This window comes from Pagrus pagrus, assembly GCF_965226575.1.
Source record: "Pagrus pagrus genome assembly, chromosome: 10".
NCBI classification, from domain to species: Eukaryota; Metazoa; Chordata; class Actinopteri; order Spariformes; family Sparidae; genus Pagrus; species Pagrus pagrus.
In genome coordinates this window covers 10,208,854-10,220,833 of record NC_140194.1, presented here as the reverse complement: position 1 = coordinate 10,220,833, position 11,980 = coordinate 10,208,854, and the positions used below count along the sequence as shown (strand labels likewise).

The 11,980-nt window shown below is 43.2% G+C and overlaps 1 protein-coding gene across 1 annotated transcript in view; it reads left to right on the top strand.

The window, feature by feature from the left end:
* The first annotated feature begins 1,930 nt into the window (after nt 1–1,930).
* LOC311264034 (RNA polymerase II elongation factor ELL) overlaps nt 1,931–11,980 on the top strand; it is a 29,680-nt gene continuing 19,630 nt past the window's right edge. The window contains exons 1-2 of the mRNA XM_084364563.1: nt 1,931–2,112; nt 5,049–5,096. Of these exons, the coding sequence (XP_084220689.1) occupies nt 1,975–2,112; nt 5,049–5,096 (186 nt within the window). The 5' untranslated portion in view covers nt 1,931–1,974. The remainder of the gene's footprint in view (nt 2,113–5,048; nt 5,097–11,980) is intronic.

The following is an 11,980-nucleotide window of genomic DNA, read 5'->3' as shown; positions in this document are numbered from 1 at the left end:
CTGCAAATGTATTCACCACTTCACGTTTAAGTAAACAGCAAACATAACAGAAGATCACACATTACTACAAATATTTGGCTGTAATGTCAAGTGCCTTTGAATCATATTTCCGGTCTCAGAAGATGACAGACTGCGGAGGAAACATGAGCCCTGCAGGAGCCGACGTGGACTAATGTAACACTAACATACTGTAAATAAACACTGCACTTCTGACAGCGAGGCGGCGCTTTAATCCACAGCTGAAGCATGTTGTCCATCAGGGATTAAATTAATCCAGATTCCATATTTGTCTTTTAATTTCCCTGACACACACACACACACACACACACACACACACACACACACACACAGAAACGATACACACAGCGAGTAAAGCTGTGTCATTTATTTGTTCATTTCAGTCATTTCAGAATATTGTACTTTTTACGACAATGCTTTTATCTGACAGCTACAGCTACATTTACGATTAAATCATGCGATAATCTTACAAACTACGCAGGTTATTATGTATTCAACTACTTGACTGTGTAATGCTAGCTAAAATTAGCTCAGCCTCCACCAGATGATAGCATGATGTAACACTTAAAAGCTATTGTTGTATTTATACTTTAAATGTATTAATGACATAATGATCTGTATGTAATGTCTCACTATTATCTGTGTTTATACCTGCACTGTATATGTTTTTGTCAGCTATGTATATAACTTATATTTATATCTACATACCGTAAACATTGGACTCCGTTTAAGTATTATATGCAGTAGTGCTGTCACAGTATCAGATTTTCATTGGATGATTGTCGTGGCGAAAGAATTCACAATTTTACGATTACGGATTATCGCAATATATGTATCGCCTATATGTATATACAGTAAATGTATAGATTTCTTTATGTTGTAATATCTAGGGGTGTATAATGACAAGTTTCATCACGATACAATGATATATTGATTCATGGACGACAATACGATATTTGCCGATATCACAAAGTCTGCTAAAATAGGATTTTGATCCGATACGATACAGGGGCTTGTGATCGGATGATCGGATGATCAGATGATATCATATGCCCATTTAACAGTTACATTTATATCACCTCACAAAAAGCAACTAAAATATGATTTGACAATGTTATTACTGAACTCTTCAGTGGAAATATTTTATCAGTGATTCCAGACATTCAAATGGAAAACAATCTATTATTTTTAATAAAAAGAAAGCACTGTTTTGAAAGGAGTTGGGCATGGATGGAAACTGTGGCACAGATGTGCCATGGGAAATTCAAAATAAGGTGTATCTTAAGGATGGCGCCTACATGAATTGATGTTTTCACTTTGCATCGATGCTATTGGATCGTTGATCAATGAATCTATATATATATCGATCTGGATCGATTTATCATTACACCCCTAGTACTTACCAACACACATTATTAGTACAATACTTTGGCCATGCTGTATTTTGTTGTGGAGTTGTCAATAAAGCTATTAGATTAAAAAAAAACTGTGCATATTAAACTGGATTTCAGCGTCTCTGTACTTTCAGTCTGTTTAACGACAGATCTCCGTCTTTCACTGCAGACTTTCGCTTCAGGAGTAAACAAAGATGTTTCATGAATTTTTGATTTGGTTACAATCTTAATTACAATCTATACAAAGGTCATTTGCCACTTGTAGCCTACATTTCTCTGCAGGTGTGTTTGTACCTCACCGGTGTGTGTGTGTGTGTGTGTGCGCGCGCTGTGGACTCTCAAGTGACCAACGACAGTGACCTGGAAAGCGAAAGCACACTAGTTTCTTTAAATCATACTTCCTGCGTGTGTGTGTGTGTGTGTGTATACGTGTGCGTGCTTGCCTGCGTGCCTGCCCGGCTGCGTGCGTGCGCGCATGTGTTTGTGTGTAAGCCCCGCCCACGCGCTCTCTCCTCCCGTGACGTCTCGGGCAGAATGTCGCCAATAGCCTTCAGTTGTAGAAATGGCAGCGCTGAGACAGGAGCATCGGTATGGGCTCTCCTGTGGCAAAATCAACAAAAACACCCCGAATCAAACTCTCTACCACGTCAAACTCACTGACACTGCCATCCGGACCCTCGAAGCCTACCAGAACCTGAAGGTAAGACGGAACCATCGCGTTGAACTTTGGATCTTATGTGTGTCTCTATGTGTGTGTGTGTGTGTGTGTTTTTCCTTTTACCAGCTATATTTTCATTTTTTTTTTTTTTTTTTAATCGCCTCCCAACTCCGGGAACTGTAAAACCCTCTACTAGGAAACAGCTCGTCTTTCCGTTTGGTAGCGATAATAATTATAAAAGTAAAGTTGAGATAGTTCAGACTTGGAAATCTGCTCGACAGACGCGATAACGTTGTCTTGTGTTGGTTTTTTATCTCGGCTGTGATACAGTAGAAAGCAGAAAGCTTGATTTCAGTGCGATCAGAAGAGGCACATTGAATAATCTGTGATGAATGAAGCAGTTTAAAGTGTGTTTTTCCGGCTGTTTATACAATTGTGCGTGTGTGCCAAACGCGTAATCTCCCGAAACAACACACACAAAAAAAAGGTATTAAAGTTCCTACATGACAGCAGAGGGTTGTGATCGTGCCCCCAGCTCTGAAACCCTGCTGCTTTCTTTACATACATTACATTCATTATTTAGATTAGCACATGATTGCCAGTCATTAAATTTTTTTTTTTTTCTTTCTTAAAAAAAAAGGGTGTTTTTTTTCTGCTCGTTTCGCTCTCGGGAATAAATTAATGAACAAGCTATCAGGCAAATTATTCGACTCCTCTGAATCTGGAGACTGTTTTATAGCTTTTATGGTCCATTAGATTAGACCGAGATAATTTAGTCGATCCAAATGGTCTTTCCCAGAGCAATGCTTGATAAAGACAGTTAGTCCTTTACAGTTTAAGGGGCTCATTTGGTGGAGGGTGTTTTTTTCACCCCCTCCTGGATGTGGGGAAGCAGTGGTTCAAGCTGTGTACAGTCCGGCCATGGGCTCAGTAAGTTGTTGCTGAGCTCTTGTGTATTATTGTTTTTTTGCCTTTTACACGCCTGGAAGCCCGCCCAGCTCCAGAGCTCATTGGTCTGTGAAGCAGAGTAAACTCCAGAGCTCACACAGCCTGACAGCTTCCTCCAGGCCAAAGCAGGCAAAGGCAAGGCAAGGCAAGGCAAGGCAAGGCAGGAGAGGTTACTGCAAAAGTTTTCCAAGTCGAAAGACCACCCCAGAAAGTACTGGTTTCAGACCGCCGGACTCCCACTGTGGTGCGCTGAGATGCAGTCCAACCTCAACCTGAAAGAGCGTTTATGATTTATTCATGTGTTTTCATGTCTGTGTTGTGAGGAAAAAGGGGAAAATACAGCATTCTTGTACATGAAATTGTATAGTCTTTAAATCAAAATTTGGCTGCAACTTGTGTTTTTACGTGCAGATTGTTTTCTCAAGTGTTTGATTGACAACATGTCTTAAAATAAAAATCATATAAGACTTAGAAAACCAGTAAATGTTCACATGTGAGAAGTCAGAACCACCGAAACTAAACAAAATACTTGAACGACTAATCCGTTATGAAATATAAATGCAGAATGATTTTCAGCTGATCCACTAATTCATTAATCCACATCCCTATTATACGAAGGGTTTATTATTGTAGCTAATGGCTTCATTAATAGTTAATATATAATTTGCTAATGCTCTAGAGATCAGTTATAAGCCATTAAAGCACCAACTTTGGGTTGCCAGGTTGTAAAAAGTCCATTTGGCTGGTGTTTATTAATTCTGTTCTGTAATGCAGTTATAAATGTTGGTAATCCATTAATAAACTCCAATTTCTGCAGTAAATAAAGAAGTTGCTAATACATGGATAGTGGTCGAAACGCTTCAGCTAGAGGAGGATGCAAAAACGATTGGTCTCAACCTGGCAACCGAAAATTTTGTATTCTTTTTATAATCGCTAATAACTAGTCTACAACCCCCGATTCCTAAACAGCTTGAGCGCTGCGGTTCATCCGATTCATACTGAGTGTATATTGACAAAAACAATAAAGTTTATCAGTTTGAACATAGCTAAATAAAATGATTTATCAGCATCTATAAAGCTATGAGTTACAACTTGTTAAAAGGCGCCTCATAAACCACTGGTTCCAGCTCTAATGATTACTCCAAAATATTAATAATCACGTTTTAGGTCGAGCCAAATCCACACCTTATATTAAGTGAGTGTGATTTCACCCTGCGGCTGTGTTTGGAATATGTATCAAACATTTTGCGCTTTAATATTTATTATTTCATTCAATATTAAAAGCTAACGGATGATGAAGAAAAATCACAACAATGCTCCTCAACAGGGAAGACGTTTCCCAAAACCATTAATAATAAATAAAGAGCGCTGTCAATCACGGGCACAGCTGTACTTCACAGATTATGGTCTCCATCTATTAACCATGTATCGTGTTGCCTCAGAGGCAGATATTTCCTTATGATTTAATATTTCTTTATCAGCAGGCGGGGACAGAAACAATATGATGTCGGGGAGCTTAAGCCAGGTACTCTGTGGTCATGGAGAGCAGCGCGGTTACACCACAACCACAGAACGGAGGCCTTATAAAAGTAGCTTTTTTAAGGAAATGTAATTGGTTTCAGAAGGAGCTTCGTCTTTTGTCTGCTGGGATCGTTTGTGGCCTTTATTCACGTCGTCATTTAGAGGGGAAATCAGCTGAAAAACATGAAAACTGATTGACGTTAGCAGTGTTTTCTGTAAGCTCTGGATCGATTAATCACACACATTCCTCTGAAGATTAGGGCCAGACACCCCTGAACTGGAGGCTTAATGATATAGAAATATGACAGTAATTAATCGGGGGAACGTTTTGGCATTTAATGAGGAAAAAGTTCTGTCTTATCAAGCCAGGATACCGTTATCGAGGGAAATCCACAGAGCCGAGCTGGAACAATGGCAATATATTTCCGCTCATAATGTATGAGCTGTCCGTTAGATTAAACATGAACACGATTCCTGACCACTTTCTTCTTTTTCCTCTCTCTCCTCAGGCATCACTATCAAATCAGCCAGCGATTTGCTTCAAGGGGAGCCAGGGGGTAAGATGTTTTGCATACTCTCCCTAATGCCTCAGAAATTGAATGCTCTAATTAGTTCTGATTTGCTGTGGAGCGCACTTGTGACAGTTCCTCTCGCACATCTTATTTGATTCTCAAGCGTTTTCGAGAAGCACACGCATGCATCCGCAAAGAGGTCGGCCTTGTGACTTTACAAATGTCGGGATGAATTTCATTTCAGTCGCTGCCTTGGACTGTTTTATGTTCTCCAGTGATCAACATGGAGAACGTGGCTGCTTTGTATGCACCAGAGCCCGCAGCCTGAGGGAAATGTGTCATGAATTTGCTTAGTTATACTATGTTGTGTCAGACATCCTAGACTGTATATGTACATACAGAGACGAGGTCCATAATCTACTAAAACACTTGGCGCTGAAAGCAAGAGAGCATTCCTGCAAAGCGTCTGTAAAGAAAGATGCCTGTGTCCGGCCGGATTAGCCCGGGCCACTATTACACCCTGCCCGGCTCTGCCTGCTAGGCTACTACACATTTACCACACAATCGGCCCTGTCTAAAAGGAGCTGTTCTAATCCCCGCAAGAGCCGATTGCATTGACGAAAGTGACTTTGCTCTGTACACAAATGCTGGCCCTGTGTGCTCACACGGGTCCTGGAAGCCCCTAAGACAGGGTGCGCTATACCCCCAGGCTGCTAGCCAGGTTACTGGGTCAGGCTCGCAACTGGGGAGGCTTTGTTCAGGGAGGGGGAGGAGGTAAGGGGAGTTGGCGAACCCCAGGGAGCCCCCGTGTCTCCGTGCCTGTTGTCCATGTGCAGACATGAAAGATCTGAAATACAGGAATGACGCATGAACGCTGGAATTTCGATCCAGGCGGCGGGCGTAATGTGTCCAAATCACAAATAATATATGTAAACATGTCACGAAACATCTGTAAAGCGAGCCGCAGATTAACCTGCTCATGAGAGTCTTTCTGTGAAGAAATGTTAAGTGAGTGCAATTTAAGTGTTCTTTAATCACTGAATAGGATTTGGTGATTATATCTCGGCTGGCACATTACATATTCAAATTGCTTTGCGGAATTCAAGCACGGGCTCCCTCCCCCTCCGACAATAGTCCCCGAGCTGGACGATTGGGCATTAATGAGGTAGCTGCAACCATTGGTGGTGGTGGGGGAGGCCAGATTAAGCCGTTAGTGGGGGGAGGATGTTGGTGAACATGGCAGTCTGGCATACAACAGACCGAAGGGATCACCAGTATCTGTGTCTCCCATGTTGGAGGTTTACAGCATCACGCATGTAGGTCTCTTCCCTCACTATTATTTGATGGATAAGTGTTCGCTGAGCTCATCCCCTTTCCTCAAAAGCAGCATGAGGCCCGAGAGGTCACGAGTAGCGGGCGAGGAGCTCTGTGACCACTGACAGTTGCCAGCTGTAGAGCTCCATCACAGAAGCCATGGCTGCTTCTTTTCTGATCTTTGTCCACGCCGGCTCATGTCACATTTCCTGTAAAGAGGGCACTTCCAGGGCCGCAAAAGCCAGAGGAATTCTTCAAATCACTGCCCTGGCCTCACTCCAGGGCTCAGCGGTATCAGGGGCCAAGGCTTCTATCGAGAAATAGCACGCTGAGGTTTTCGGCTGCCTTTCTCTCTGACCCTGCGGCATTTAGCCCTACTATTGTAAATTGCCTGCCAAGCTTGTAATCATGCGATGAAAGACACGAGCACTCCCGAGTTTGAGGCCGCTGGGAAACTTACAAACTACGCAAAACAATTCTGCTTTTGAATCTACCTCACCTCTGCTTTCACACACCTATATCGGGCACGAACAGACCTTAAAACTGGACGACAGTGGAGGAAAGGGAACTGAATGGGTCTGATCGATAGCGAGCGTCTGGAGCAGTGAAAGAAAATCTGAAAAGGTGGAGAATGTGATGCAACTATAAAGAAATAAAAGACACTCTTTTTTTCACGTTTTGTTGAAGCTGGAAGTTGAAAAGAAATTAGATTCTGGATTACTTTGAAATAATCAGCAGGGATTAAGGAATATATTCAGAGCTGGTCTGGGTTCCCATGGCCTGGAATTTCACATCCCAGTGCTTATTTTCCTTCAGGGCTGGCAGCGGCGCCTGCTTGTTGGCATGATCTATATCCATTAAGCACGAAACGAATGCTTGTGTAAGTTCTTATTTATTAGATCAATGCCACAGGGTGCATATTGATTAGGAAATGTGTTTTACCCATTGCAACAGCGCTGTTTTTTTTTTTCATAAATGCACATACTTCTTGTTCCTTCGTTCTACTTCCAGAGAGCACTGTACTCGCCGATCACAGCCGAGTGCTTTGGTGCAATACTGTTGTAGTAAATTTGGATATTACATTTGAATGCCGGTTGTTGTGCTGTGTCAGGTGTGACATCCGTTTCATTTCCTTCCGCAGTTCATAAATGTTGAATTGCAGTCGCCAGAGTAATTGTTTTTGTTTATGGCCCTGTCTGTATTTATGTGCACAGCTGTCACACAAAGGCAGCAGCAGTGTTGGGATGAGGGGAATGTGGAGGCGCTCTTAAAGATATTCTCATGACGACTGTGTGTGAAGGCTGAGCTTCCCCTGGGCTCCCTCCTGCCTGCCCTCTTGATTATTTTGCCATTTCACCCCATGCCTTGGCTGAATTCTTGGGAGACATCAGGGCCTCTATCTCACACACGGCTGCTCTGACTCTACCCCCCGCCACCACGCCGCTTTGCTTCGCCTCCCGCTCGCACTGCAAATAAGCTTTTGCGGTGTGCGAGTGTGTATGTGTGCATGCACACATCATTTTTTTTCTCCCCCCCCCCTTTTTTTTTTTTTTCTGGAAGCTAATTAGAATAACAATAACAGGAATGCGGTTTGAGAGCCGTCCTCTCCCAGTGGCATAGCAGTGAGAGGGAGAGTTGTCCCACGTGTTTCTGAAAGGGCACACGCCGCTCTATTCATCCAGATGTGTTAAGCCAGGCAAAAGTCTCTGTGTTCGCTGCTCGTCTGAGGCACAGTGTTTATGCAGAAGCAGTTGGCCTAAGGATCTTTAGATCACACAGTATATTTTAGGAACAAGCCTCATGAGATCCTGCAGTTAAAAAGAGGGCTTTTCGAGAGTTAGCTCCTCTATCATTATTGTGTTCTTCAGCTTCAGACAAGGGATTCTGGAGGATGCCATGGTGACTGTGGCAGGGTTTCATGGTTACAAGAGCGCTGTAAAAGATCAAAAATCAATAGCACAAGCTGAACAGCAGGCGGTCGGACTTAAGGGAAATAAAAACTCGAATTTGTCAGAATTGGAAATGGATTCAAACACATACAGAAGATGGGTGCACTTGTTGTGGCTTCATGTTGTTGTTTATTTACATTCTGAGCTAATCCGGGACCCTTCAGGAGTAAATATGTAACCATCACCCTGGGAGACTGGAAATAGCAGTGAGAGAAACTCTGCTGTGAAAAAGCGACAGAGGGGGAAATTTAACTACTGTTTGATTGGTACAGACTCAAAGGGAAGGTTCGGTGTGAACAACTGTAAGATACTGCCATATTGACTATTGATTAATCAGTTTGAATATTTTTTATATAAGGCTATATGTGTAGTACAGGAGTATTTTAGGTGGGAAGGACGATTTTGCTAATGCTACTCTTGGTGTTTTACATGATATACAATGATTAGTGACAAACATAATCACAGGGAACGTGTATCTGAAAGTCGCCCTGGTGCACCGTCTTAAATGTAGTCGCGCTTTAGACTGATGATGAATGTTCGGGCGGTGGGAGCTTCTGTGTGCTCGATGACCTCTCAGGATCAAAGTATAATGCTAGTTATACTGTGTGTAGCTGATGGCAGCGTGGTGCTCGTCTTTACTAAAAATGTCTGGTTCATATATGGAACTGAACTATTGCTCAGTAAAAATAGACGAGCCCCTCGACGATTTGAGTCCAATCAGGAAGACAATGTGTTAACTACTGTTGTCAAAACACTAACACAGCATCAGCACAATCTCATACATCTTTTATGAGAATTATGTGTAATTATTTGCCGTCTTTACATGTTCGAATCAAGAATCATTAGGATCTATAAATATTTAGCTTATTATAAAGAAGTTGCCATTTAACTGACCTACAATCTAGTCGTCCAACAAGTCCCCTGGTGTTGTAAAAATAGACATAAGAAGAATAGAGAATAATGAACATACTTCAGACGGCGTCCTCGCTGGCCTCTGTGGATCACAAACATTTTTTTTTCCGCGGATTTAAAAATGCAGCACAACAGGAAATGAGCAACACAAACACTGCAAGTACGCACGTGCAGTGTTTTTGTTTACAGTAGTGACGAGTCTTTAAAGCCTGAGAGCAACTCCAGGGAGCTGTTGTTGAACCTAAACACAGAGCGCTTTAACAGGTTTACGCGATCCTTATTAGTTTTGTGGAGTATTTTTCACTAGATTTATCTTATTGTGAGCTCTGTGAGTTCGGTTTGAGGTTTCCCTGCAAGTTAATCAGGTTTGGACATAGTTTCCAGCGCACAATCTGTGAATTGTTAAAGGATTACAGACTGCCTGCCTGCGTGGAGAGAAAAGTCCAGTAATGGGACTACAGTGCAACGCTCCAAGTGGTTTTTGTGGGATTGGTCCAGTGAAACAGCTAAGAATCGACAAGGGAAACACATTACGGGTATCAGTGCATCTGAGGTCTAATAACCAGCGCGTAACGGGAATTTCCTAACTTCCAAATCATCTCCACCTAATGCAAATCAGGCAAGGGGGGAAATCCATTTATGGAAAAAAAAAACACAAGAGTGTGTCTAATTGTTGTTTTCTTTTAAATGTGGTTCCAGTTTACATATTTGGAAAAGAGGGGACATTTAAAAAATCTCCATCCCTCCAGAGGAAGGCACCTACAGTAACGGGGGTGCAAGTGGGGGGTGTCGGGGGTGGGGGGGAGACGGAGAGTGTTTGTCGTGGTTGACAGATTAGCTCCAGCTCCTTGGAAAAAAAGACTGATTCTGCTTGGCATAACAGGCCGTACCTTTGGGGGATGCTCGACAGTTGCCCATCCCCATATCCCCACACTAACTCCCGTCAGTCCCCACCCCTCCTTCCTCTGCTTTCCTGTCTCTCCCAACCCCCCTCAATGAATAGATCCTCGAGCACAGGAACCACCACATCCACCCCGGCTCGCTAAAAGCACGACCGTGAGACCGTGAGAGGTGATGTCAGGCGTTTGTTTTGTTTTCAAACAAATGAGTCACAGTGGAATTGTTGATCACACTGTACAAAGCTTAGGGACAGTGGATAGGAATAATTAATGTGACCCCGTGTTTCTCTGAGACACTGTTAGTCAGCATCAGTACACTTGCTTGACTGCATGTGACAGGAAACATGGCTGACAGTCGAGTCTTTCCCTCAACTTGTGGAGTCCGTTACACAATGTGTCTTGACTAAATAAAGGGGAAATAAGGACAAATACACTTGTTCCATAACAGGATCCATCCCCCTCTTCTCTGCTGAGTTGCTCGGCACATTCCTAAAGGAAGACTATTTAGGGCCATCCCTCATGCACTGGCTCTACTGGGAGCCACAGTCGACCCCCCCCTCCTCCCCTCCATACACACCCAAACCCCCAATCCCTCCCTTTACCCTCCAACAACACACAGCCACACGTCCCCGCTGTTCATGAATAATCCAGGCGGGCCGACAGCCCATTGCACTCAGCTTTGTGGGGGAAGACGCTAGAACAAAAGACGGGCAGCTCGCAGAGCAGCTATGGCTGAGTAGGCTCAGATGAGAAGACAATGGTAACTAGTGTCAGTACAGACAGGGGCAGGAGGCAAAGACTTCAGAGTAAATCACATATCCATGCGCCTGCACCCATCTCAGTGTTGCCATGCCAAATACCAGAGCCGGGAACCTTTCCTTCTCGTTTTCGTCCGCAGAGCAAAGCAAAGAAAGACACAGAGAGAAACTCTCCTCTCATCTTTCCCTGCAGATGTTTGGCTTGCAAAAGCTCAGCACTGAGAGGGGAGTAGATTTCTTTAGTGGAGCTATTTTTTTTCCCTTCCTCACCAAATGGCAGGGTTAAGAACTCTGTTTAACCCCATCAAAGATGAGCAGTTCAAACATGCTCGGGGAGTCAAAGATGAAGTTTAACAAGGACATCACCAACGGTGTCCTTTGTCCTCGCTCAACTGCTGAGCCCCCTGCCAAGATTTTCTGTTCCAGTCCAGTTCACACCTTATAACAGCTTGAAAGTATTTGACATCTCCAAACACACAGGCCCTGGAGTAGCAGATGTGGCTGGGTCGTGGCCACAGAGGCAGTTATTGTATCAGCCTGTCCGCTCCATGGGGGGCTGCACTGACAAGGTGCTAAGGATTGTCGTCCTGATGCCATTTGGTTGCTCTAACTAACTGTCCAACGGCTAAACTTGACTCGTGTCGTCGTGACGTGCGGCGTAACAGCACGCGGCTCTCACTGCTTCTGTGAAGCTGTTGAATTTTATTAAACTGACCCATGTTAATAGGACCCTCTAATGACAATAATACCACATTAAGCTTTTCTCTGATTAATTAAGCATCAGATTAAGGACTCACGCAATCATCATTAGAATAATACGGAGCGTGAGCAATTAAATTAATTCTTTCCCTCGTTCTGATGTGGACAAATACTGCTGATTTAATAACTGCCACTGCGGGAGGAGAAAATTATACATCAGAAAACATTTGAATTTGAATAAAAAGACGAATATCTTAATAATTACAGTGACACATTATTCTGGAATAAAAAAGAGCTTGAGCAAAACCGATGTTTTGAGAATATTTCTTTAACCGCAGCATTCAGCTTATTGATAATAAGATATGTCTACTCACTGAGTACCAGAGCAGTATACATGC